Source organism: Lontra canadensis, unplaced genomic scaffold (assembly GCF_010015895.1).
Source record: "Lontra canadensis isolate GAN:19392208 unplaced genomic scaffold, GSC_riverotter_1.0 scaffold8, whole genome shotgun sequence".
NCBI classification, from domain to species: Eukaryota; Metazoa; Chordata; class Mammalia; order Carnivora; family Mustelidae; genus Lontra; species Lontra canadensis.
The window spans coordinates 6197912-6224174 of NW_022631002.1; the positions used below are offsets into that span (position 1 = coordinate 6197912).

Below are 26263 nucleotides of genomic sequence, written 5' to 3' on the forward strand. Positions count from 1 at the left end.
TTTGGAGTTTGCTGAGGCTTAAGGCTTAGCTCGCTGCTCCAGAAAATGGGATGACCCGGGGAGCTGAACAGTGATGACCTTTTTAAATCAGTCTATGACCTCTCGTCTGCGGAGAGCTGCCCACACAGGGCCTCTCCACGGGCACACAGCCAGCTCCTGAGTGGGCAGAGCCAGGGGTAAGAGGCTGGCGGGGACTTGGGGTGGTTCTCTGGCCTTTTGGACGGACTTTCTAAATAAAAGCCCCCCTGCCAATGGCAGTCACAGAGCGAGTGTCCGCCGTGGACTGGCAGGTTTCCTCCCGAGCCGCCGCATCCGCCGCCCACCTTGCGGGCAGGGCCCACTGACCCCAGCCGGGCAGCCCGCAGGGACGGCAGCCAGGGGCAGGCTCCCCTTGGGCCCTGGGGAGGCCAATGGCCTTAACTGTGGAATCCGTTGCCTTTTAGTTAAAACCCTTTTCAGAAGCTACTGAGTCCGGTCCTTAGAGATCAGGCTCCAACCCCGTGGAAGTCAGCTCCCCGGGTTTTTAGCGGAAAAGGCCTGCTGTTCCCAGGGCGGGGCGTGCACGGGAGGGTAACGGAGCGAGACTTTCACTGCTTTTATTCAAGGAGGTTTGGAACAGGAGAGGCCAAAAACGAGGGGCACGTTTCTACGGTCCTCTATAGAAAATATAAGTTAGACTGTCCAAGATGAAAAATTGGCAGGAAATAAGCCCAACTCCTGCCAGTGGGACCTTGAGAAATGTCCTCTCGGCACCAGGCTTGAGGGGAGGATGACCTCAGAGATGAGCGTGTTCCCAGGGCTGGAAGAGAGGACGTTCTCCTCCACATGTGCACACGCACGCGTGACACCCTTGCTCGTGGACCCCGGCTCCTAGGAGTAAAACCTGCTGTTGCTGACTCTCTTCTCTCTCAACCTGCAAGCAGACACATTTCACTGTCGTGTGTTAGGCTCGGACACGGGCCATGGGCGGAACAGTGTAAACTGGGACCCGGGGCTGGCTGGTAGAGGGCTGATGGTCGCAGAGGTGGGCCCCCCCAAGCCAGGGAACGTCTCTGAATCTCTGTGCGCTCACTGGGCTCCCTGCTACTCTGCAGGCTACGGTGTGGACAAAATGAGCACATGGGGAAGGTGTCTACACTGTTCCCCGCTGGAGTCTGTTCTCACAAGTCAGACTAGTTCTGTTGAGCCGGGCTGTCTGGCCCTGGGTGGACCTGGCTGCCCCCACCCCCTACCCCGACCCCATTCCTTCTGTAGCACAACCAGAAGCATCCCTTGGGGGCCAGGGAGTGGGTTCTGCCCCAATCCAGAACCTCTGGATGGTGGGAACCAGACAAGGCTCTTTAGAAGGTAGAGGTCATGGTTTATTTTCACTATTATATCGAAGTGTCCTCCTAGTGGTGACAGTTTGGCTTAGGGAAGGTGCAGATACTTGAGAAATAAATAAGCTGGAGGTTTATTTATAGAGCAAAGAGACCAGTATCGAGGGATCAGTCAAGGGATTTCTAGACACGGGGACTTCCCCAAAGCCTGGCCCCCAGTGTCCAACACCTCTGCTTGCGGGAGCTAGACCTGGGCATCTGCGGGTGGGGCAGAGACCAGCCTACCTCCGGTTGCACTTCTCCTGGTACAGCTGGAGCTGGTTCTCGTTGACATTGAACTCTTTAACGAGGGCGTCCCGGTTGGCATTGCGCAAGTTCTGGTGTGTGTCGTACAGAAAGAGCTGATTGTTTAGCTCTTCTTGCCGCCTTCGCAGCTGGCGGCAGGAGGAGTAGAGCTCCTCTTCACTCTCCTGGAGGGGGGACAACAGCCACATAGGGACCGTGTGGGGCTCTGCGTCTTCACAGCAGGAGGGAGGGGAGCAAGGGGCAGAAGCTTTGCAACTGGGATTATCCCCAAGAAGGCTGGGCCCATTTTAACCAAAGATGAAACTCACAATTATTCCATTGGAAGCAAGCAGTTTAAAAAGCCCTTGTCCCCAGTGAAGGGTAGCTTTAATGTGAGACACTGAGATAACCACATTGCCCACTAGGTCTGCATTTTTATTCTCCATCCCCTTCTGCTCCTCACCCAAATATTCTACTTTAAGCACAAACAAGTACTATGTGCTTAAAGTAGAACACGACAGGGAAGGGGGGGAGCAGCTTAATGGGACAGAAAGGGAAGCAGGAACCAGCAGGACCTTAACAGGCAAGTTCGCACACTACAACACAGATGAACCTTGAAAACATCATTTAAGTTAAGCCAGTTCCAAAAGACCACACACGTTGATTCCTTCTCTATGAAATGTCCACGACAGGTGAATTCATGCAGACAGAGAAGTAGTGGCTGCCCGGGCTGGGGGTGGACATAGCTAATGAGCAAGTTTTTTTTTGGGTGATGAACATGTTCTAAAGTGGATCATGGTGATGGCTGCACAGCTCTGAATGTGCCAAAAACCACTTAACAGTACATCTTAAATGGGTGAATTATACGGTATTTGAATTATGTCTCAAAGCTCTTACTCCATCCCCTCCAAACCAAGCTAGCATAGGTTACACCCCCCAGAGGTGTCCTGCAACTCAGTTCTAGCCAGTAATGTGTTACTCCCCCTCCCCACCACCTGTGAGTATGTGACCCAAGCCAGGCCAATTCCGTGGGAGTTTGGTTGGTGCTCTTTTTAGGGAAAACAAATTTAAAAAGTTTCTTTTCTTGGGGTTCAGCTCAAAGAGCAGTAAATGTTTCTAGTTGCTATCATGTAGAGAAAGTTGGGAATGAAGTTAGAAGAGAGGGAAATAGAGCCACTGGGTGAGCACCTGGATCCAGCCAAGACTGAAGCAAGCCCAGCCCATAAACTCTGCAGTTGTCTTATGCAAAATATTCCCTCCAAAATGGTAAGAAAAAAATTGGGATTTCAGCATGGGAGAAAGGATGTTTTACTCTATTGATTTTTTTTTTTTTAATTTAAATTTTTACTTGAAGGATAGCTGACCTACAATATTAGTTTCAGTTGTACAACATAGGGATTTGGCAATTGCAGACATCATGAAATGCTTACCATAGTAGGTGTAGTTACCATCTGTCACCATACAAAGTTATTTCAATATTGACTGCATTCCCTCTGCTGTACTTTTCATTCCCATGATTTATAATTGAAAGTGTGTACATCTTAACCCCCTTCAGCTGTTTTGCAAATCCTCCCACCACCCCTCACCCTCTTTGGCAACTACTAGTTTTCTGTATCTGAGTCTATTTCTGTTTTGTTAATCTGTTTTGGTTTTTAGATTCTACATCTAAGTGAAATCTGGTAGTATTTGTCCTTCTCTAACTTATGTCATGTAACATAATACCCTCTAGGTCCATCCACGTTGCTGCAAATGGCAAGATTTCATTCTTTTTAAAGGCTGAGTAATATTCCATTGTATGAGCATCACATTTTCTTTTTCCATTCATCTATCACTAGACACCAAGGTTGCTTCCCTATCTTGGCTGTTGTATACAGTGCTACAGTAAACACAGGGGTGCACATATCTTTTTGAATTAATGTTTTCATTTTCTTTCGGTAAACACTCGGAAGTAGAATTACTGGATTGTATGGTATTTCTAGTTTAAGAAATTTCTAGAAACCTCCATCCTCTTTCCACAGTGGCTTCACAAATTGACATTCCTCCCAACAGTGAATGAGGTTTCTTTTTTCTCCACACCTTGCCAACATGTGCTATTTCTGCTTTTCCATACTAGTCGTTCTGACAGGTATAAGGTGGATATCTCATTGTGGTTTTGATTTGTATTTCCCTGGTGAGTGATTTGGGCATCTTTTCATGTGTCTGTTGGCCATCTGTATGTCTTCTTTGGAAAAATGTCTGTTCGGTCCTCTGCCCATTTTTTAATCAGATTGGTTTGTTTGTTTTTGGTGTTGGGTTGTATGAATTCAGTAGGTTGCCTTTTCATGTTGTTGATGATTTCCTTTGCTGTGAGAAAAGCGTTTTAGTATGATGTAGTATGCCCACTTGTTTATTTTTGCTTTTGTTTTCCTTGCCTGAGAGATGGATCCAGAGAAGCATTGTTAAGGCCAATGTCCAAAGAGTTTACCCCCTGTATTTTCTTCTCGAAGTTCTGTGGTTTCAGGTCTTACATTTAGGTCTTTAATTCATTTTGAGGTTTGTGTGTGTGTGTGTGTGTGTGTGTGTGTGTGTGTGTGTGTGTGTATGGTGTAAGGAAGTAGTTCAGTTTCATTCTATTCCAGGTAGCCATCCCGTTTTCCCAACAGCATTTATTGAAAAGACTGCCTTTTCTCCATTGTATATCACTGCCTCCTTTCTCATAGACTCATTGACCGTATAAGTGGGGGGTTATTTCTGCACTCTCCATTCTGTTCCATTGATCTATGTGTTTTTGTGCCAGTACCACACTGTTTTGATTACCGTAGTCTGTAGTGTATCCATAAATTTGGAATTGTGGTACCTCCAGCCTTGTTCTCTCCCAACACTGCTTTGGCTGTTCTGTGATTTCATGCAAGTTTGAGGATTATTCAACTTTTGTGAAAAATGCTGCTGGTATGTTAAGGATTGCAGGGAATCTGTAGATTGCCTTGGGTAATATGGATATTTTAACGATATCCTGCCAATCCATGAGCATGGTATAACTTCTAATTATGTCATCTTCAGTTTCTTTCATCAGTAGCTTATAGTTTTCAGAGTACAGGTCTTTCACCTCCTTGGTGAAATTTATTTCTAGGTCCTTGATTCTTTATGATGCAATTGTGGACAGGATGTTTTATTTCTCTTTCTGCTAACTCATTATTAGTGTACAGAAACAGGACAGACTTCCGTATGTTAACTTTGTATCCTGCAACTTAATTCATTTGTTAGTTATAATGGTTTTGTGTGTGTGTGTGTGTGTGTGTGTGTGTGTGAAGTTCTTAGGGTTTTTCTATATATAGTATTATGTCATCTGCAAAGTTTTACTTCTTCCTTACCAATCTGGCTTCTTCTTCTTTTTTTTTTTTTTTTTTTTTTGGTCTTGTCTCACTGCTGTGGCTAGGATTTCCAATAGTATGTTGAATAAGAGTGGACACCCTTGCCTTGTTCTTTTTTTTTTTTTTTTTTTTTTTTTTTAAGATTTTATTTATTTATTTGCCAGAGAGAGAGAGAGAGAGAGAGCACAGGCAGACAGAATGGCAGGCAGAGGCAGAGGGAGAAGCAGGCTCCCTGATGAGCAAGGAGCCTGATGTGGGACTCGATCCCAGGACTCTGGGATCATGACCTGAGCCGAAGGCAGCTGCTTAACCAACTGAGCCACCCAGGCGTCCCGCCTTGTTCTTGATCTTAGAAGAAAAGTTTTAGGGATGCCTGGGTGGCCCAGTGGGTTAAAGCCTCTGCCTTTGGCTCAGATCATGATCTCAGGGTCCTGGATCAAGCCCCACATCGGGCTCTCTGCTCAGCAGGGAGCCTGCTTCCCCATCTCTCTCTGCCTGCCTCTCTGCCTACTTGTGATCTCTCTCTGTCAAATAAATAAATAAAATCTTTTTAAAAAATAAAAAAGAAGAAAAGCTTTTAGTTTTTCACTGTTGAGTATGATGTTAGCTCTGGGTTTGTCAAATACAGCCTTTATTACTTTGAGTTATGTTCCCTCTATACCCACTTCGAGAGTTTTTATGATAAACAGTTGTTGAATTTTGACAAATGTTTTTCCTGCATCTGTTGAGATGGTGTTTATCCTTTGTCTCTTATTAATGTGATATATACTTTGATTTGTGGAAAATGAACATTCTTGCTCCCCTGAAATAAGTCCCCCTTGATGGTGGTGAATGGTGCTTGTGATGTTGAATTCACTTTGCTACTATGTTGCTGAGGATTTTTCCATCTATGTTTATCAGGGATACTGGTGTATAATTTTCTTTGTGGGTGTATGTGCCTGGTTTTGGTATCGGATAATGCTGGCCTCATAGAATGAATTTTGTATCATTATTTCCTCTTCTGTTTTTTGGAATAGTTTGAGAAAGATAGGTTACTAACTCTTCTTTAAGTGTTTGGTAGAGGGACGTCTGGGCAGCTCAGTTGATGAAGCATCTGCCTTTGGCTCAGGTCATGATCCCAGGGTCCTGGAATCAAGTCCCACATCTAATTTTCTCTCTCTCTCTCAAATAAAATCTTCAAAAAAATAAATAAATAAATACTTGGTAGAATTCACCTGTGAAGCCATCTGGTCCTGAGCTTTGGGTTTGTTGTGAGTTTTTTGATCATTGATTTGATTTCCTTACTAGTTTATTTTTTTTCTTATTCAGTCTTAGAAGATTGTATGTTCCTAGGAGTTAATCCATTTTTTCTAGGTTGCCCAGCTTGCTGGTATATAATTTTTGTAGTAGTCTTTTATAATCCTTTATATTTCTGTGGTATCAGTTGTAACTTTTCCTGCATCTGTTTGAAGTCTTCTTTGATTTCAGGTTCGATGAGTCTGGCTAAAGGTTTATCAATTTTATCTTTTAAAAAAAACAGCGCTTAGTTCCACTGACCTTTTTTTTTGTAGACTCTATTTCATTTAATTCCATTCTGATCTTCATTACTTCCTTGTTTCTACTAACTTTGCGCTTTGTTTTTTGTTCTTCCTCTAGTTCCTTTAAGTAGAAGTAGAGATTGTTTGAGGGTTTTTTTTTTGTTTCTTGAGGTAGGTCTGTATTTCCATAAACTTTGCTCTGAAAACTGCTTTTGCTGCATCCCAAAGATTTCGAAATGCTGCATTTCCATTTTCATTTGTCTCATGTGTTTTCTGATTTCCTCGTTGACCCACTGTTATTTAGTATCATGTTAGTTTCCTTGTTTTTCTCCAGTTTTTTAAATAATTGATTTCTAGTTTTAGACCACTGTCATTGGAAAAGATGTTGAATATGATTTCAGTCTTCTTAAATTTAATGACACTTGTTTTGTGGCCTAGAGTGTGACCTGTCCTAGAGGTTGTTCCATGTGCCCCTGAAAAGAATGTATATTCTGCTGGTTTGGGATAGAATGTTCTGTATATATCTGGTCTAATGTGTCACTCAAAATCACTGTTTCCTTTCTGATTTTATGTCTGGATAATCTCTCCATTGACTTAGTGACGTGTTGAAGTCTCCTCCTATTATTTTATTGTCCATTTCTCCCTTTATGTATTCAGGTGCCCCTACATTGGGTTCATAGATTTTACAACGGCTGTATCCTCCGGCTGGATTGAGCCGTTTATCGTTATATAACATCTTCGCCTCTTGTTACACTTTTTTTTTTTAATCTTTTCTTTTTAAGATATAAGTATTGCTGCTACAACTTTTTATTTCACTTCCATTTGCATGGAATATTTTTCCATCCCCCCACTTTAGCGTTTATAGGTCCAAAGTGAGTTTCTTGGAGGCAGCATATAGATGGCAACATCAGAGATAGAACATTTATCTGTTGACATTTAACGTAATTACTGATAGGCATATACTTAGGGCCAATTTGTTCATTGTTTCCTAAATGTTTTTGTAGTTCATGTTACTTTCTTCTCTTACTCTTTCAGGATTTGATGACTTTCTTTAGTGTTATGCTTGGATTCGTTTCTGGTTTTTGTGTATCTATTATAGGTTCTTGGTTTGTGATTACTGCAAGGGTCATATATGATATCCTGTGTATACAGCAGCCTGTACTAAGCTGATGATCTCTTTAGTGCGAACCAAAGTTTGAACAGCCTCAAAGTACTACATTTTTACTCTCTTGCTTCACATTTTCTGTATAGGGTATCACATTTTACATCTTCTTATTTTGTGTCCCTTAACTAATTTCTGTCCACGTAACTGATTTTACTACTTTTGTCTTTTAACCTTTGTACTAGCTTAATAAGTGATTGATCTCCTACCTTTATGTTTGCTTTTACCAGTGAAGTATTTTCCTTGCATAATTTACTACTAGTTATGGGCCTTTCTTTTTGACTGAATTAAGTCTCTTTATTGTTTCTTGTGAGACTGGCTTGGCGGTGATAAACTCCTTTAACTTTTGTCTGGGAAACTCTCCTTCAATTCTAAATATCTTGCCAGGTGGAGTATTATTGGTTGTAAGGTTTTTGTTGTTTTGTTTTTTTCCTTTCAGCACTTAGAATATATCCTACCACTCCCTTTGGTCTGCAAAATTTCTGCTGAAAACAATCAGCTGATAGCCCTTATGGGGGTTTCCCTTGTATGTAACTATTTGCTTTTCTCTTGATTTTAAGATTTTATTTTTATCTTTACTCTTTGACATTTTGATTATTATGTGTCTTGATGTGAACTTGGGTTCTTCTTATTTGGGACTCTGTTTCCGGGATGTGGACGTGTTTCCTTTTCCTTAGGGAAGTTTTTAGCCCCTCTCTCTTCTTTCTGGGACCCCTATAATGTGAAAGTATAGAATACTTGATGTTTCCCAAAGGTCCCTTCACCTGTCATCATTATTTTTTATACCTTTTGCTGTTTAGCTTGGATACTGCCCACTATCCCACTATCCCACTCCAATACTTCCCACTGCCTCGTCTTCCAGATCACTGATCTGTTCTACAGCCTTCACCCTGCTTTTGAGCCCTCTAGTGGCCTTTTAAGTTACTGCACTCAATGCTGACTGGTTCTTCTTTATATTTTCTGTCTCTGCTAAAATTCTGAGTTCACCCAAGTCTGGTGAGCATCTTTATGACCATTACTTTAAACTCTTAACTAGGTAGATTATAAATCTTCATCTCATTTAGTTCTTTTTCTAAGGTTTTATCATGTTCTTTCATTTGTAACATAGTCCTCTGTCTCGTTTTTGTTTGACTGTCTGTTTTTGTGTCTGTGGATTAGGTAGGTCAGCTGCAGCTCCTGGTCTTCAAAGCAGTGGCTTTATGTCAATGTCCTGTGGAGCCCAGTAGTGCAATGGCCCCTGGTCACAAAACCAGGAATTTCAGGCAGGTCTCTCATGTGGGTTGTATATGCCCCTCTATGGTGATTGGGCCTACCTCTCCCTCCTCAGGAGTCACTTTGGAGGGCTCTGGTCTTGACCAGCTTTGAGGGGGTGGGGTGGCGGTCTGCAAAAGAATGCCTAGTGGGGTGAATGGTGCTAGCAAAGTAGATGGAGAGTGTCAGAACTGGCTGCCACCAGCATCCTGCCAGCTAGGCAGAAGGAGGGCAAGACAAATGGCACCTACCCACGCTTCCATTCCTAGAGAAAACTCCTACAGCCCCCTGACCCTCCAGCACATGGCCCGAAATTGATAACTCCTTCATGTGTCTGTCACCCAGGTGCTTTTAGACTGCTGCCTCTGTGCTGGGTCTTGGACAGAGTGATATAGCCCCACTGCCCTGTGAGCGTGGAGTCTCGGTTTCCTCTGGCCCACTGGCTCTCATGGAGTTCAGCTGCACTTTGATTTTCAAAGCCAGACTGGGGGCTCATCTTCCCAGGGCTGGGCGATCCTGATGTGGGGCTGGATTCCCTTGCTCTTCAGGGAGCATCTCTGCACCTGTGATGTTCCTCCCGCTTGTGGATCCTTGCCCTGGGGGGGCAGGAGCCCAACCTTGTCTCTGTCCCTCTGACCCTTCTTGCTGTGGCTTTTTCTTAGGTCTTTAGCTGAGGACAGTTGGCTGTGCAGGACTTCAGGGTCATTTTTAGCGTGTGTGTCATTATCTGTAGATGTTGTCTCAGAGTGTCCGTGGGAGGAGATGAGCTCAGGATCCTCCTAGTCTGCCCTCTGCTGACTCTGATGGAAAAGATTGCTGCTGCAGAGGTCAGTCTGTTGGTCACTATTACTGATAGAGTAGTTCAAGTGAGAGGCCAGCGCTATAGAAATGTGCCATCAGTATTCGTGAATGGGTTTCTCTTTCATTTATTTTTACAAGAAAGCAGACTCTGACCATACCTTGCCCTGCAATTTTTTTTTTCCCACCTTAACAACCTAACAAAACATTATGGACATCCCCCAGGATAACAGAAGTGTGACTTGGGAGAGTGGGGAGGGCAATGGAAAAGTTTACTCTGGCCCCTTGCAAAGGTGCAGAGGAGAAAGAAAAGACCGTCTTTGCACAGGGAGAGGAGGTAAGACGGACAGTCCTTGTCCTTGTGACTATACTTAAGTTTGTCTTTTCTCAAGGAAACCAGCTTTCCTTCCTCCTAGGAATAAAGCAGAGGGGCTCCGGGGTGGCTCAGTCTATTAGGCATCCAGCTTGGTTTCAGCTCAGGTCATGATCTCAGGGCGCTGATTTTGAGCCCCGTGTCATGTAAGACTCCGTGCTCAGCCACAGAGTCTGTTAAAGATTCTCTCTCCCTTTCCTTCTGCCCCTCCCACTTGTGCTCTCTCTCTCTCAAATGAAATCTTAAATGCAGTTTCTTTTTTTTAAAGTCTTAGTCCTGTACTACAAATGATCTCTCTTAACCTTCTCTCTACCCAGAATAAAACAACTTCTGTTAGTTTCATTCATAATGACTTCTGTTCAGGTTAAGTTCAAAATCCATGTTCTCTATGAACACACCTGCACTTCCAGAACTTGATCTCATTTTTCTTAACCCCAAAGCATTTACAGCAGATTATAAAAGTCAGCACTCCGTATTCCGTAACAAACATTCAGAGAGGGATGTAGCAACATAGACACGGTTTAATGAATAACTGTAAACACCTGTGGAGATGCTGGAGGAGGAAACAGAAGGCTGTCTGCCCTGCGCACCCTTCGTGATCGAGACTCCCTCGTTCCCTCTTAGAACTTTGGGATCGTCATTTCTTGGTTTTCTTGTGAGTCTGAGTTTTCACATAAAATTTAGCTTTTTCCAAGCCTCCAGTTATTTTTCTTTGTTTTAATAAAGATTTTATTTGAGAGAGAGCGAGTGCGCACATGAGCAGGGTGAAGGTGGCAGAAGGAGAAGGAGAAGCAGACTCCCCGCCGAGCAGGGAGCCCAACATAGGGCTCGATCCCAGGACCCTGGGATCATGACCGGAGCCGAAGGCAGACGCTTAACCAGACAGAGCCCCCCCAGCACCTCCTACAGTTACTTGTTTTCTAACAGCGGTTACTAATTTCATTGGTCACCATTGCTTCTTGCATTGTAGTCCTTCTTGCCTACATAAGGACTTCGGTAGCTCTTTAGCAAAGGTTTATTAGTACTAAATTACCTATCCCTATAGGTCTGAAAACTACCTGCATTTTGCCGTCCCTGTTGAATGGTAATTATTAGGATCCGAATGTCTAGAAGTATAGCTTTCTGTCTTAAGTGTTGTGAAGACAGCCCTTAGTCTATAGAGGGGAGGGCTTGTGGTCTGCCAGTTCTTCATAGAACCCTTTATAGGTAACCTGCTTTTTCATTTTTATAATTTTCTCTTTCCTCTGGTATTCACATTCACTGGGATGTGTCTTATGTGCACATGTACTTACACTGCCGCTGATGATAGCTGGAGAGCATTGCTGTCTTCAGTGCCAGAGACTTTTAGCCATGAACATTTCCAGTACTTTGTGCTGGAGCTTTGCGTTTTATACTTTTTTTTTTTTTTTACCCTTCTTATATTTTTATCTTGTCTTGCAGTTTGAAAGCAAATTCCCGAACATAATCTTCACCTTTACAGATTCTTTCCTTAACCATATCCATAACCATATCCATATCCTTAACCATATCCATTCTGTAAATGAATTTCCCACTTACTAAGCTTTAAAAAAAAAAATGAAGATTTTCCAAACTGTATTCCTAGGATTTCTAACTGGCCCTCTCATTCCTCCATAATAGTTAAAAAAAAAAAAAAAAAAAAAAAAAGGTTCTTTTCGAAATGCAGATACTCAGCGGATTCTTTTCCTTTTTAAATTACTTCATTTTCAGATTCACTGGGGGAATCCTCTTGCTTTTATATGTGTTAGCTCTGTTTTCCTTGAGCATCTTAAAATTTTAATGTGCAAGGTCATCCTGAATGGGGTTTCTTTCCTCCCCAAATCTGTACATTGGTATCTGGTTTCCTGAAGCTTCATTGTTGGTTTTTTTGTTTGTTTGTTTTTAAAGATTTTATTTATTTGACAGATCACAAGTAGTCAGGCAGGCAGAGAGAGGAGGAAGCAGGCTCCCTGTGGAGCAGAGAGCCTGATTCGGGGCTCGATCCCAGGACCCTGAGATCATGACCTGAGCCAAAGGCAGAGGCTTTAACCCACTGAGCCACCCAGGCGCCCCTGTTTGTTTTTTAAGAAAGAGATCACAGGCAGGCAGAATGAGGGGGGGAAGCAGGCTCGCTTCTGAGCAGAGAGCCCAATGTGGGGCTTGATCCCAGGACCCTGGGATCATGACCTGAGCTGAAGGCAGAGGCTTTAATCCACTGAGGCACCCAGGCACCCCTCGTTGTTGGTTTTTTAAAAATTATTTAAGTAATCTCTATACCCAACGTGGGGCTCAAACTCAGGACTCTGAGGTCAAGACTTGAGCCAGCCAGGGGCCCCCGTCTCTTCCTGAATGTTCTAAGTGGGGGACTCCCAGGGCAGGGCCAACAAAGGGTAAGCTGATTGCTCAGAGCTCTAGGTTCCCAGGAATAGTAGGTATCCTGGCTACAGGGCTGTGTCCACTTTTATCCCCAATGCCTCCCACAGGCAGCTGATGACTGGCCTGAGTCCTAGGAAAGTGCCATTTCCTGTTTTCTGAAGCGTGTTACAGGAGAGGAAGCTTTACCTAGCCCTGAATCATCTAATTGTGTATGGCCTTCAGCCCCCATTGCATTAGCATCCAAAAAGGATAGGAAATAAATGAATTAAATACCCAAACACAAGGAGCTGTGAAAAGAACAGGTCTAAAAGAAGCAGACTGAGTCAGTAAAGGTAATCCTAGAAATGGTAGGAATTTGTGAAATAAAAACCAAGATGATCATGAAAAGAATACATATTTGTACTTGTTGTAAGGCTCTTATATCTCCAATTTTTATTCTAGAGACATATATATTTCCTATTACAGAAAATTATCCCCTAAGGAAAAAAAAAAAAAAACTTGGAAGAGACTCATTTTATCCTAGAAGAAAATGAGAAGGCTCTTATAACTGGTCCAGAAAGTCTGACAAATGAGGTCTTTAACATCTGTTAGGTATAGTTAGTAATTATTCCTGTTCTATTCAAAATGTACATGGTTCTGAGAAAGAAGGCCTCCAAGTAATTGTTATGAAGTCAGTCAAACAAAACCGGATGGAAAACTACAGACTCTCAGTACAAAAGTCCTAAATAAAATACTAACGCCTCCGTCATGGAAGTGCAGCAAACTATCATCCTACCGTATTTAGCTCAGAAATTCTCTTTGCTGCTCTAAGATGATTGTCTCACACATCTTGCTCAGACCTCCCTGGTTTCAGCTAATGGCCTTACTTCTTGTTGTACGTGGAACAGAGGAGAAAGTACGTGGAAGATCTGCCCATCTCGGGTCTGTGTGCCATGTCCATTCCTTCCTGCTGGCCCCAGGGTCCCCTCTCCCCTGCACCAGCCTTCCCAATAAATGACCCCATCAGCAGCAAATACATCTTACCAAGCTCTCCTTCAGCTCCCAGCCCCCTCCAACTACTGAACCATCATGTCTCTTGTCACCTTCACAGCCAATGTCCTTGGATACGTCCTGTGCTCCCCAGTAATACATCAGCTACTCCTACTTTGGTTTTTAAAATTTTAATTTTGTTTATTAATTATATAAGCACAAGGTTGAAAGTGAAGTACTGTAAGGATTATTAGCCAAACCGACCCCCCAAAAAAATTAAAAAAAAAAAAAAATCCCAGCCTTCTCCTTGTTCTCCATCCTCCAGCTCTCATGATCCCTGCTCATCAAAATTGGGAATTTTTTTTTAATATTTTATTTATTTGAGAGAGAGACAGTGAGAGAGAGCTTGAGTGAGGAGGTCAGAGGGAGAAGCAGACTCCCGGTGGAGCTGGGAGCCCGATGTGGGACTCGATCCTGGGACTCCATCCTGGGACTCCAGGATCATGTCCTGAGCTGAAGGCAGTCGCTTAACCAACTGAGCCACCCAGGCGCCCCAAAATTGGGAATTTCTTTTGATTATTGACAAAACAAAACAAAACTTAAAATGCAAAGTCTTGGTTTTTCAGTTTTTAGGAATTATCTTTGGAGAGAAAGATGGGTCTGTTTTTGCCAGTTCTCTTATGTTCCCCTATGGTGATATGTCCATTTGGGGGGGGGTAGGAGTTTGTTTATTGTGATTTTATTATTCCCACCTTGAACCCTTGTACCATCTGTAAGCCTTTCTTTTAGGTGGATCTATGTATTTTTAAAACTGAGGGTCCTTGAAGTGTTGGAGAATATCTTCGTTAATAAACTGTATCTGGCCTGTGACAAGATCTTCATGGAGTTCTGTACCTTTCGGTGTTTTGTGTTTTTGTTTTTTTTTTTTTAAATCCCCCACTGATGCTTTAATTTTTCTTAAGGTGAAATAAAGTCCTGCAAGTACAGAGAGTTCCCCCATCTCTTTCATCACCCCCACTCTCCAGGACTAACGCCCCAAACACCCACAGGGCAATGAGACAAACTAAGAAGTTCATTACACATTGTTTGGTTTTCACCGGCTTTTCCCCAGTGTCCAAGATCCCACATTGCCTGTCTCGCTGTATCTCCTTAGAGGCTTCCAGTCTGTGACCCCCCTCCTCCATCCTGTCATCTTTTAGGACCTTGACACTTTGGAAGAGGTTAGTCAGTAATTCTGTACCTTGTCCTACTATCTGGGTTTGGGGTCTTCCCGTGATTTCTTTGTCTGGCGTGGTGCAGCTCGGGCGGGAATGTCAAAGAAGTGATGTAGCCTTCTCAGGAGGTAGGTGATGTGGACATGTCTTATGACTGATGGTGACCTTGATCACTTGGTTCATTCTTTCCAGTCAGTAAATATCTTGAAGGAAGATGCTTTGAGACTATGCAGATGTCCTGTGTCTCCTCAAACTGCCACTAATTTTATGGCATCCCTTAGATCTTACTGGTAGCAATGACTGGTGTTGCAAAAGTGATTTCCTATTTCTCTCATTCCCTTGTACATTTATTAACTGGAAGTCTTCTGTAAGGAAGAGCGGTCTCTTCCAATGCAAATGTGCATTTGTTTCTGTGTGTCTGTGTGTGTATACACACTTTAAAGTCACTGTATAGTGATACCTCTGATCCCATCAAACAATTTTTAGAAGGGTTGGAATATATTTCTACTTGTTCAGGTGGTGTTTATAAGTTATATTCCTCTTTTTAAATGATTTTATCTTTAAGTAATCTCTACACCCAGTATCGGGCTTGAATTCACAACCCCGAGATCGAGAGTTGTTTGCTCTCCCAACTGAGCCAGCCAGGGGCCCCATAAGCTGTACACTTTCCTCATTTAGATTTCACTAATGTGGTGTTACAGTTTTTTATCAGTATCAAGAATGAGATTTCCTTTCTGTCCCTGCCTCTCTCCCTACATTTCCAAGTGCTCTTTGTAGAATAAAGGGGTTAGACAATAAATACAAGACCAATAAAAATCAGTCCCCTTACAAGGGGAGTCTTTAAATATATAGACTTATTTGTGGATGGAGATAATCAGTATAAATTGTGAAGAGATAAAATTACTTCGTTTGACTGGTTACCTCTGTGGCATTTAGTGATTAATGTGTTGCCACTAGAAGTGTTGACCCATCCTTGCATTATCGGAATAAACCACTCAGTTGTGATACATTGTTCTAGAAAACAGCTGGAAATGACTTGCTATTTCTTGAAAGAATGATCTGCGACTCTATGAGGGGAAAAATAGGGAGAGGTGCACTACCTCCAGTGTTGACAGAGACTTCTGTAGCTTCAAGACATTGATGCAGTATTTCCATTTTTCTGTTGACCTCAGGGGGTTAACATTAGAATCATGTTCTTTAAATCCAGATGGAACTTAGCTATACAACCATCCAGATCTAATACCTGTTTTACCTGATAGATGTTCTAGTGCTAGAGGACTTCTTGAGTTTTCTACTGCTTCTTAAAACACTTTTGACCCGTGTACATTCTTCAAGGCAATCACCCATTTGCCCTAGTTTACAGATGTAAATTATTTTGGGGTTCACTCTCCTTCTCAATATTTTCTCTTCTGTTGTGCCCGCTCTTAATTTGGCCTTCATGAGGCAGGCAGGGATTCATTTAATGGATCTTAATGAATCCATTTTTTTTCTTCTATGTTTTATGTTACAGTCAGGTGGCTTTTACCTTTATTTTGTTCCTACCAACTTATCTAATCGGTGTTTTAAAAAATTCCAAGATGAATAGTTTGTTGTTTTCAGTCTTCTCTAAGGCAAGCATTTTCCTCTTCTCACTGTAGTTATGGCATAAATATTTTACTGCTGTTTAGGTAACTGGTTTCCTTTGTTTTATCGAGGAATTGCTTTTCCAGTAGTGAACATTTGGGCTTTTATTATCTTCCAAATCTTAGCGACTTACAAAATCCTTCTCCCTCAAAATGTATTTAAGTTGTCTTTATGCCCAGTTATGCGATCTAGTTTCCTAAAGTTTCTGGGAAACAGAAGGAACCAGGGTATATTATCCACTGGTAGGACACAAAGGTGTTTATTTCTTAAATCAAGCTCGTTAAGGTGAACTTGATCATCTGTCCTTGCTGATTTTTTTTTTTTTAATCAAGTAATCTTTGTGGGCGCTTCTGTTTATAGACTCAGGGATGATGCTGTGTCCTAATTAAACCCCAAGGCCTCTTGCATACCTTTGTAAACCAAACTACCCTTCTGTACGGTTTCTCTTAATGATCTTTGAGACTTTTGATCATAAGTTATACCTTATTTTTAATTTGAGAGCGAGAGAACAAGCAGTGGAAAGGGAGAGAGTGAGAGAAGCAGGCGCCCCTGCTGAGCAGGAAGCCGACGACCCAGAGATCATGACCTGAGCTGACGGTAGATGCTTAATTGACTGAGCTGCCCGGGTGCCCCTAAATTATACTTCAAGACTAATTTTTTCTTCCCAATTTCTTCCAGCAATTCTTCCACTCCTTGGCAGGGAGGGGTTTGCTCATGCAATACCCTGTTGGTTTTAGGCTTATTTCTTGCAAAAATTGCAGTTAGATTTTCTAACTTTTCTAATGGGAGAATTCAGCCCATTCACTAGATCAGGTATGTTTCATCCCTTCCATTTTGATTACTACACATTTTTCTTTCATTTTTAAAATTTTATCCCTTATGTTTATTCCCCATCAACTTCCTGTTTGTTTTCTAACGGTCCTAATTAAGCGGACATTTTCATTTCACATCCAAGTAGCAGAATTAGCTCTCCGCCTTGCAGGATGCTTTGTTTGCCGACTGGGAACCCCCAGGCATCAAAGTCAAAACTTTTTAGGATGCCTTTAAATATTTTCAGTTCCAGACTAGACGAGAATTTCTCAGTGTATTTCTGTTTCCGGAACGCTTGTATTCACGGACACAAAATCTTAATCAGACTTCGACTATAAAATGTAGCTGTACCGAGTTACTTCCCTTTCTTCCTCTAGGCTCTCCTGAGGTGTCCCTTGGGGGTGGGGGGATGCAGATCTAGAAACCGTGCACGTCCACACCTGCATTTCTGTTGCCTTGACAGGTGCGCGGCTGCAGACCGAGTTCTTCCGTCTTCCTAGGGCTAAAGAGGGCGAGTCTGCTGTTAGCTTTATTTTCTTCGTAGATAACTCAGTACGTCGAGAAGTCTAGCGTTTTATTTATCTTTGGAATTCCAGAGTTTGACAGGCCCACCTCGGCTACTCTGGGCGGGCTTCGAGACCACCCCAGGAAAGCAAATACCACGATAAAGTGAGTCCATTGAATTGGTCTGACTTCCCAGCGCATCTGCCTTTTTATACCGAGCACTGCAGCAGTCTGCTTAGTGTGCGATGACATGGTCTGAAAAAAACGTACGTATCCTAATTGAAAAATACCTTGTTGCCGCCAAATGCTCCCCCTTACGTGAGGTGCTCAGCCAGCCCATCCTTCTGCCTGGGGAGGGTCCTGCCTCGATCTCACTGCGGTCAGGGCGGCGGCTGCCGTGTCGGGGGCCGCGGCAAGGGTAAAGCCTCGGCTCCCCCCGCCGATTCCTTCCCCTGGAGCACACGGAGGCCGTCGGGGTCCTCGTACACCAGAGTAATCCACATGCGAACAGCAAGGATCGCCATAACGGACGTTTTACCGGAACGAGCAAATGGTTTTGGAAAAATGGTGCCATTAGACTTGCTCAACACAGGGTTGCCCCAAAGTTTCAATTTGTTTAAAAAAAAAAAAAAATTCCTTATCTGCCAAGCACGATAAAACAAGGATGCCTGTGCGAGAACGCGACTCGGGGTGTGGTGTGTTTTCTGTTCATCCCTCCAGGGACTCAAGTAGACCCTCTGAAGTAGCAAACACGAGAAGGTTCCCTGCAGTGACTGTCATGGGTGGTGCCTACCCACCTGCCCCGCCTGGCTCCGGGGCAGCGCGCAGGGAGGTCCCGCGGCTGTTCTCCGAGCCTGCTTCCCGGTGCTGCGGCTCCGGCCGGGGAGCCATTTCTTCAGGTTCGATTTTGGGTCACTAATGCGGATCTCTGTTGATGCATTGAATTTTTAGAGTCAAGGAATCTGGGTTTTGTTTCAAATTCCAGAAAGTCGTCTTTTCAGTGCTCTCCTGAGACGTTCCTCAAAATCCGTAGGACGTGCATGGCCGGGTTCTCTGAGGACGCTTCTAGGGCTCAGCTCTGGCTGCCGGCCGCGGATGCCACGTGTCCGCCGGGGTCTGTCTGCCGCTTACTGCCCTGGGCCGGGTTTTTTCTCGACCATGTACCGCTCGTCCATGTCCCGCGGTGTCTGGTCTGCTGAGCAGTCACATCGGGTTGGTGGGGTTTTGTGGCAGGCGCAGGAGTCTCTGCTCCTTGGGGTCAAGACTGGCAAAGGCTAGCTGCTGAGGCACTAGGAGGGTCTTCCCAACTGTAGGGAAATCGTCACCATCCGCCAAAACCTGCACCAGCTCAGCTTCAGGGAGCCGCACCCCCACTGGTCTCTAGAGCCCTTCTGCAAAGCGCTTCACTGGTCTCTTCCAGCTGAGCCCGCCTGCCCTGGTCTTTATCACCCCTCAGTCGCCCCAAGCACGACCTGCCACAGGATCCGTCCCCAGAGCTCCCAGCTACTGTCCGCTTTGCCCATCAACAATGACTAGGGTGCACAGTCCAGTTTTCATGCTCTGTCCTGTCCCATTCTTCTGAATCTCCCCAGTGGACTCATTGGAATGGGAGCCCTTTTTCAGTTAATGGCAAGACTAGATAGAATACATCCACTTAAAAGAAACTACTTTCAGAGAACAAGTCCATATGCTTTCAAAAAGATGGGGGGTTTTTTTCCCTTCCTGATCTAGTAGCCCATTACTACATACCTAGCCCCAGGAAATGATTTTTAATCACAAAAATGTTTATGAAGATCTTCATTATTTATAAAGTAAAAAACGGCCAACCCACTTAATTGTCCATCACAATGGACATAGCTAAGGGGATATGAGCATAGCTAAGGGGATGCGGGACCCTCACCTGAAGAAACAGGCATTCATGGCTTTGGGACATCATCACCTAGAGCAAGGCTTCAAGTCCTCTGGGAAGTAGGTAAAGGGCGCCCGTTTGTGTGTCCTGTGCGAACCCAGCTGTGGATCTATCGTGTGCAAAAAAGGAAAGCGGCCCCTATACTCTCCGTGGTCGGGTACAGGTAGCCCACGGGGATTTCTCCTTCACCCGCCGCCGCCTCTGTTTTACTACTTCTCCAGTGTAGGAGAGAATCAAACGGTGTTGGAAAGATGCTTTGGAAACCACATGTACGGCTCCGAGGGCAGAGGACTGAGCGCCGATAAAGCAGTTGTGACATGTCAGTGGCCTCTTGAGAGGGAGCCCGAAGCGCTCACTGACAGTTTCCGGGAGCCTTCGACTCCCTTCGACTCCCGCCAGCCCTCGCTGGATCAATTAGTGCGTCAGAGGAGCCTGTTGTGAGGCCATTTACCAGTGTCTCCCTGGCATGAGAGAGGAGATGGTAATACCTAAGACAAGGTCTGACCTTGGGCAAGGACAAAGCCCAGGTGTACCCCACACTCAGTACCCCAGCTCAGCTCCCCAGAGACGCCGCGTCACGCTGTGGGGCCAGAACTCCAAATGGCACCCGTGAGTGCCTGAGGACCAGGTGACAGATGTGGAACTCAAGCTTAAAAACCATCAGCTGCTATGAGGTTTGCACATACTCAGACACCGTTTCTGCCAAAACTCCTTCAGAGAGCGGATCTGGGCATGTTCACGGTCCCCTTGGCACCCCCCACACCCCTCTCCCTGCCGGGCTCCACGGGGGCGGCCCCCACCGCCCCCACCCAGAAGGTTCTTACGTCTGGACAAATACATTTGCTTTTAACTATATTAGAAGTTTCTCTGCTGCTGGTGTTACCAAATTATTTATAACATTTCCAAGTTGTTTACAACAGCTTTGCAGAGCAATGTCTAGACGCTGCGGCCCCATCCCCATCTGAAACCAAGTCTGTCGCATAATTTTTCCATGAAATGCCTGCAGATGGGCTTTATGTGCACAGCAAGGAAACGCCGATTCCCTTCCCCAGGCAACAGAATCCCAGATCCTGCTGTGGCTCAGTGGGTGTTCAAGCTTACTTGTAAGCCAGGGGTCTTCAAGCTTACTTGTTCCAAGTTTTCCAGGTTTACCATCCTGCTAAATACACTGATCCCGGGGCCGCGTGGGTGGCCCAGCCAGTTAAGTGTGTGCCTTCAGCTCGGGTCATGGTTCAGGGGGTCCTGGGATCAGACCCTGCGTCGGGTTCCCTACTCAGCGCAGGGTCAACTCTTATCCCTCTGCCCTCCCCACTGTCCCTGCTCGTGGTCGGCCCCTCTCTCACAAATATCCTCAAGAAAAAAATAAATAGTCCCATATCTGGGAATCAAGCCGAAGAAAATAACTGAATTAAAGGAGGAAGATGGTAATCACATTTTGTAAGTGGATTCCATGAATGCCCTGCTTGGAGGGGTAATGATTGATCGACGTAGGGTCAGACCACTCGATGGAAAAACCTGTCCATCATTTAAGTGCTAATAAATTAGGTTAACTGTATGAAAAGTGTGGATAATTTCACTTAAAGCCGTTCTCATCAAGGACAGTTCTGCCAACCAGGAGACATGGAATGATGTCTGAAGACCGTTTGGTTGTGATACAAGGTACGCTCAGCAACCCAAAAGCAGGGGGCAGTCCTCACCACAAAGGACGATCTGTGAAGAATGCCAGAGTTTAAAAAACAAAGCGGGGCGCCTGGGTGGATCAGTGAGTTAAAGCCTCTACCTTCAGCTCAGGTTAGGGATCGAGCCCCGAAGGAGGCTCTCTGCTCAGCAGGGAGCCTGCGTCCCCCCCACCGCCCCTCTGCCTACTTGTGATCTCTGTCAAATAAATAAAATCTTATAAAAAATAATAAATAAGTCTGTTTCTTGGTTTAAAACAAAAAAAGAAAGGGAAGTGGACCTATGGATTTGTATTATTATCATACTTAAGGCATTGGCCTAGCAAGAGAAGGAATCAGACCAGATGCTTACTGTACCAACTCCTCTCTTCCCCCAAATTACAAACCTGTATAGTAGGTGCAGTCGGGGCTGTGTGTAGCCATTCACAGAACATAATGTATCTGGCTTAGGTCTTTTAATGGACTTATGTAAGGAATTCAGTCTTATTTGGTGATAAACTGACGAAAGAGCCATTTAATTAAGTCTTGGGATGACTAACTGGGCTGTCCTTTCAGGACCGAACGTTGCTATCACGGTAAGAATCACAAAAGGTGACTTTTTTGATCATTGAAGGTTCAAGTGACTCTAGTTCATATGGAAGCGTTTATGTTGCCTGAGTCTAAAGCACTGACATATCGAATTTGTGGAAAACTTGGCATTATCCATCACCTTATCCTTTTAAGACACAATTGTGTCATCAGGAGCACATTTTCTACCAACACAAGTGATGCCTCTGGCTGTCACTGAGGTTCTCTGGCCCCCAAAGAACTATGCCTTTTAAGTGTCGCTTCCTGCTTTTGGTGCTTTGTCTGTCTTTATCTTTGCATCTTTTCCATTTCAATGTTTATAAAATGCTTTGAAGTGGAAAACTATCAAGGTTGCAAAAACTGAGTGTAAGGCAGACAGCTATGCAGAAATGCCTAATGTTCTCTCCTCTGAGTCGAGTTCATGAATTTTTACTGCATGGACTATGGCTACAGCTGTTAAAAGGCATCTCCACCCCTGCCATCTCCCTTTCCCGTTGGATGGGTCTCAGCTTTATTCTGGAAGTTGCCACATAAGCAACTTCCAAATCCCTGTTTAGTTCTTAAAGCTGAAACAACAAGTTAGAGGCTGGGAGTTCTCTAACCAAGGAACAAGAGAGAAGAGAAGATGCCTATCCAGGGCCAATGACCAAGGCCACATCAGGCCACTGGGGTCCAGAACCATGGTTTTTCTGGTTTATCCACAGAGAAGTGGGGTGACCACACACCCAGCCCATGCTGAGTTCTGTGGTGGGGAAATGGAAAGATCTTAGAAGATGGGATGGGCCACATCATGAGGTCTTGCAAAAACACATGCCAAGTGGGGCTCATTCTGTGGGAGAGGCCGTTCAGAGGATTGTGCAACTCCAGAAATCACATATCTAGACATTCTCCTCACAGCAACCCGAGACCTGAACTATCCCAGCCTGCTGCTGCCTTCATCGAGGCCAAGCCCTTCCCATCAACCCTCCGCAAACTGGTTAATCAAAAGAGAGATTACACAGCTTCAAGGTCTTGGCAAAAAGATCAAGGTGGCTGGCTCCTTCAGGAGCAAAGAGAAGGACAAGAGTAGAGCCGAGCCCTGTGAACGTGTGGCCCCAGCGCAAGCCACAGCACGGCCTTGGTAGGTGCTCTCAGCCCTTCTGAAGGGACCCCCCCCACCACCGACAGCAGGGGGGAGTGTGCAGGAAAGATGAACTACTCTAGAAAAGCATTATCTGGCTTGACTCTACTTGCTGAAAGGAAACTATATGGAACTTCCAAAGAGCTTCACCCTTTCCAACTACATGACCTACTCAAAGAATTGTACGGCCTTGTCCAAGAAGGAAGAAGGAAGGATGCTAGGTGGAAAAACCTGGGACCACGGAGGAATTCTTTGATGATATGGCATTTCTGGCTCCATAATTTCCAATGGGTGTTTAAGTCCATCAGCCAACCATACCCAGAGGCCACTCCCACCCCACCAGCAGACACAGCTCAGGGAACCCCCAACTGGCGTTTCTTCACTCACCAGGACTGGCTGCATCTCACAGAAAACCAGGAGGGAAGCCAGCTCGATGTCTTCACTGTACCCGTTCTTCAAAGGAACAGATCTGAATCCTGCAGCAGAGAATGGAAAGGTAATGCAAAGACAGGCCATTAACATCAGACCTTAGCTTTCTTAGGGTTCCTGGGGATCCCATGTCCAGTGCCAGAAGCAGATAAGTTAGTGGCCTATGCTGGGGGCTGACTTTCTGGAAATGAGGGGTCCCTCCTGATGGCTCGTCACGGGCGTTCCAGCATGCAGCTCCGACAGACGGGCCCATACAGAAAAGTGCAGTTAAAGATCTCTGCCAAGTAGAAATGAAAATCATTCCCTCGAAAGAAATCCAAACATACAGAACATGACACATTTAGAGGGACTGCAGCTGTGGTTCAATTCCTTATGTCCTCTGGAAGCCAGAAGACTCATAGGAGTAATGCACCTTTGTGTCCTCTCCTCCGTGTCTGCCTTTACAAACCATAGGATGGCGGGGGGGGGGGGGGGGTGTTCATCCTGAAAGATTTCTAATAGGAAATCTGTCTCGTGGCAGTCCATAGCAGTATTGATCCTCCTCTGAAAAGCCTTTCTCTATTTATAATTAGGACACTCATTTACTAGTGTTAAGTTATAATTTAGGGGGGAGGGTTGAGGTAGAGCTGATTTCCCCACACACAAATGTTTATGACAACACCTCTCAAAGCTTGGTTGGTTTGTTTTAACTTAGTCTAAACAAATATGTAGTAAAAATTGAAGTCTTGTTCCTACCCGCTCATAATCCCTTCTTCCAGAAGGAGCCATGTTTACAGTGTCTTCCCAAGACACTGTCGTGATTTCTTCTAAGTCACTAATGATAGTACTGGATGGTTTTCGTTTAACATTGTTTTGGAGATGCTATGGCCCTAGTTTGTCTCAAAAGCTTTTACTTGCATTGTCTTCTCATTCTCCTGGACAAGCCATGCCTGCATTAGGGCACGCGCACCATTGCCTCTGTCTTCCACCATCCGGGTCTGGGCTTGTCCGATGATCATTCTTCCTCTCTTGGAGAGCCTGAACAATATCACTTGACTGATCCCTCTCTCCCTTCCCAGTGCTTTCGGTGAGGAAGTTGATGTGCCCTTTGCAAGGCCACACCTCCTCTCTCCTTCCTTCCCCTAATTTAGGTAAGCTGAATCACTGTCTCGATAAGAAACTCAGTGTAAATACGGCTGACCCTGGAGCAGCACAGGTTTGAACTGTGTGGGTCCACTTTATACACAGATTTTTTTTCCCGATAAGTACAGTACTCTAAGTGTCTGAACATGTTTTCTCTTCCAGCTTACCTTAAGAATACAGTATAAAATACAAAGTCTGTGTCAACTGACGGTTACGAGGCTTCTAGTCAGCTGTAGGCTGTGAGTAGGTTTGGACTGAGTCAAAAATCCTAGGTGGCTTTTTTACTGCTTGAGGCCTGGACATCCCCAACCGCCACATTGTTCAAGGGTCAGCTAGATAGTGTTTCATTTTCTAACTGTAATTCTTCCAAAAAAGGAGACTTGATTATAAAGTTGTCAAACATACAGCAAAGCTAAAGTAACAGTACAAGGAACATGTGTGCCAGCCACACAGATCCGCCCTTAACCTTTTCCTATGTTTTTCTAACCACACTCACCCACTCTGCCATCTAGCATACAGGCGTGTAGATACGTGTCTCCACGTGAGACGCGGACACCTGGGTACATCCCTCCTGCGCGCTGGCAGGCGTCTCACGAGCTGGACCTCAGTACTTGGTGTCCGTGTTTTCCCACTGAAAATCTGCATTTCATTGTGTGTAAATTTCAAACGTCCAGAGCTCATCGCCTTTTTACTGGACTTCTCGGTCAGTGCTTTTGTTGGCTCACCTTTCCCTCTCGTTTTCTTCAGTACTACCTCGTGAGACCTAAAATCCTCGAACGCCCCGTACTTGAACGCATCCATTCTTCGGTTTTATACCTGACTGACAGTTTGGGTATAAAACTCTCAGGTCAGACCTCTCCTGGGAGGATTTTGAGGACATTGTGTTCCGTGAATAGTGAAGTTTTCTGACCTCTTCTCCCTTTCTTTTTTGTTTTTTAAAAAGCTTTTATTTATTTGGCAGATCACAAGTAGGCAGAGAGAGAGAGAGACAGAAGCAGGCTCCCTGCCGAGCAGAGAGCCCGATGTGGGGCTCGATCCCAGGACTCTGGGATCATGACCTGAGACGAAGGCAGAGGCTTAACCCACTGAGCCACCCAGCTGTCCCTTCTCTCTCTTCTTCCCTTCTAGGTGATGCGATTTGTCTTGGCTTGTCTGCTGGTCTGGGGACAATGGGGAGGAAGTCTGTCTAGGTGTGGAGCGGCTGTTGGAATGTACTAGCCTGCTGAGCGCTCCGTGGACTCGGGAAGGCTGTGAAGTAGCCCGCATACCCCAATGACGGGGAAGTGCCCTTTTGCTTAGATCCGACAGGCAGCATGTGCCCCCAGATTTGGAGAAGTGCGCCCCATCCCCATGTCCCTCCTTTCAATGGCCAGCTCTCATTTCCTGAGCCATCTTCATGCATCCTGGGGTTAGGGCAGAAAGGTGTTTCCCAGTTCACCAGAAACAGTTTGGTTCTTTTGTTGTTGTTGGTTTGGGTTGTGTCATAGACACAAAGGAAACGGAGACATCTTTTGAAGCACGCTCCACAGTTGGTTTATCAGAGTAGCAAAGGCCTTCAGAGTAGGAAGAACGTGGAGTGTGCAGTGAGACATTCCCGGGTCTGCAGCCCAGCGCTGGTGTTTTAAAAGGCAGAGATGGTAAAACCCCTTTCCCAGGACTGCCGCAAGGATTAAAGAGTTGAAGGTGCAAAACGCAATCAACGATGTTTTCCTTCCTTTCTGGGCTCCATCTGGCTCAGAAGCTTAAGTGTGTCCCTAACAACTGTGGGGAGAGTTTGTGAGTTCAGAAGACTCCCAACGCCTTATGCGAAAAGGGGTTGTTTTGCGCCTTCCCTGAATACGGATGTGCCAGGCCTCGCTGGGAATTGCACAGGAGCAAGACAAGGTCCTAAC

General features: G+C 44.9%; 1 protein-coding gene across 1 annotated transcript in view; it reads right to left on the bottom strand.

Moving 5' to 3' along the window:
* Positions 1-580: 580 nt before the first annotated feature.
* Positions 581-26263, bottom strand: part of PLCG2 (phospholipase C gamma 2) — a 142219-nt gene continuing 116536 nt past the window's right edge. The window contains exons 31-33 of the mRNA XM_032853885.1: positions 23208-23296; positions 1605-1789; positions 581-913 (exon numbers count right to left, since the gene is read on the bottom strand). Of these exons, the coding sequence (XP_032709776.1) occupies positions 871-913; positions 1605-1789; positions 23208-23296 (317 nt within the window). The 3' untranslated portion in view covers positions 581-870. The remainder of the gene's footprint in view (positions 914-1604; positions 1790-23207; positions 23297-26263) is intronic.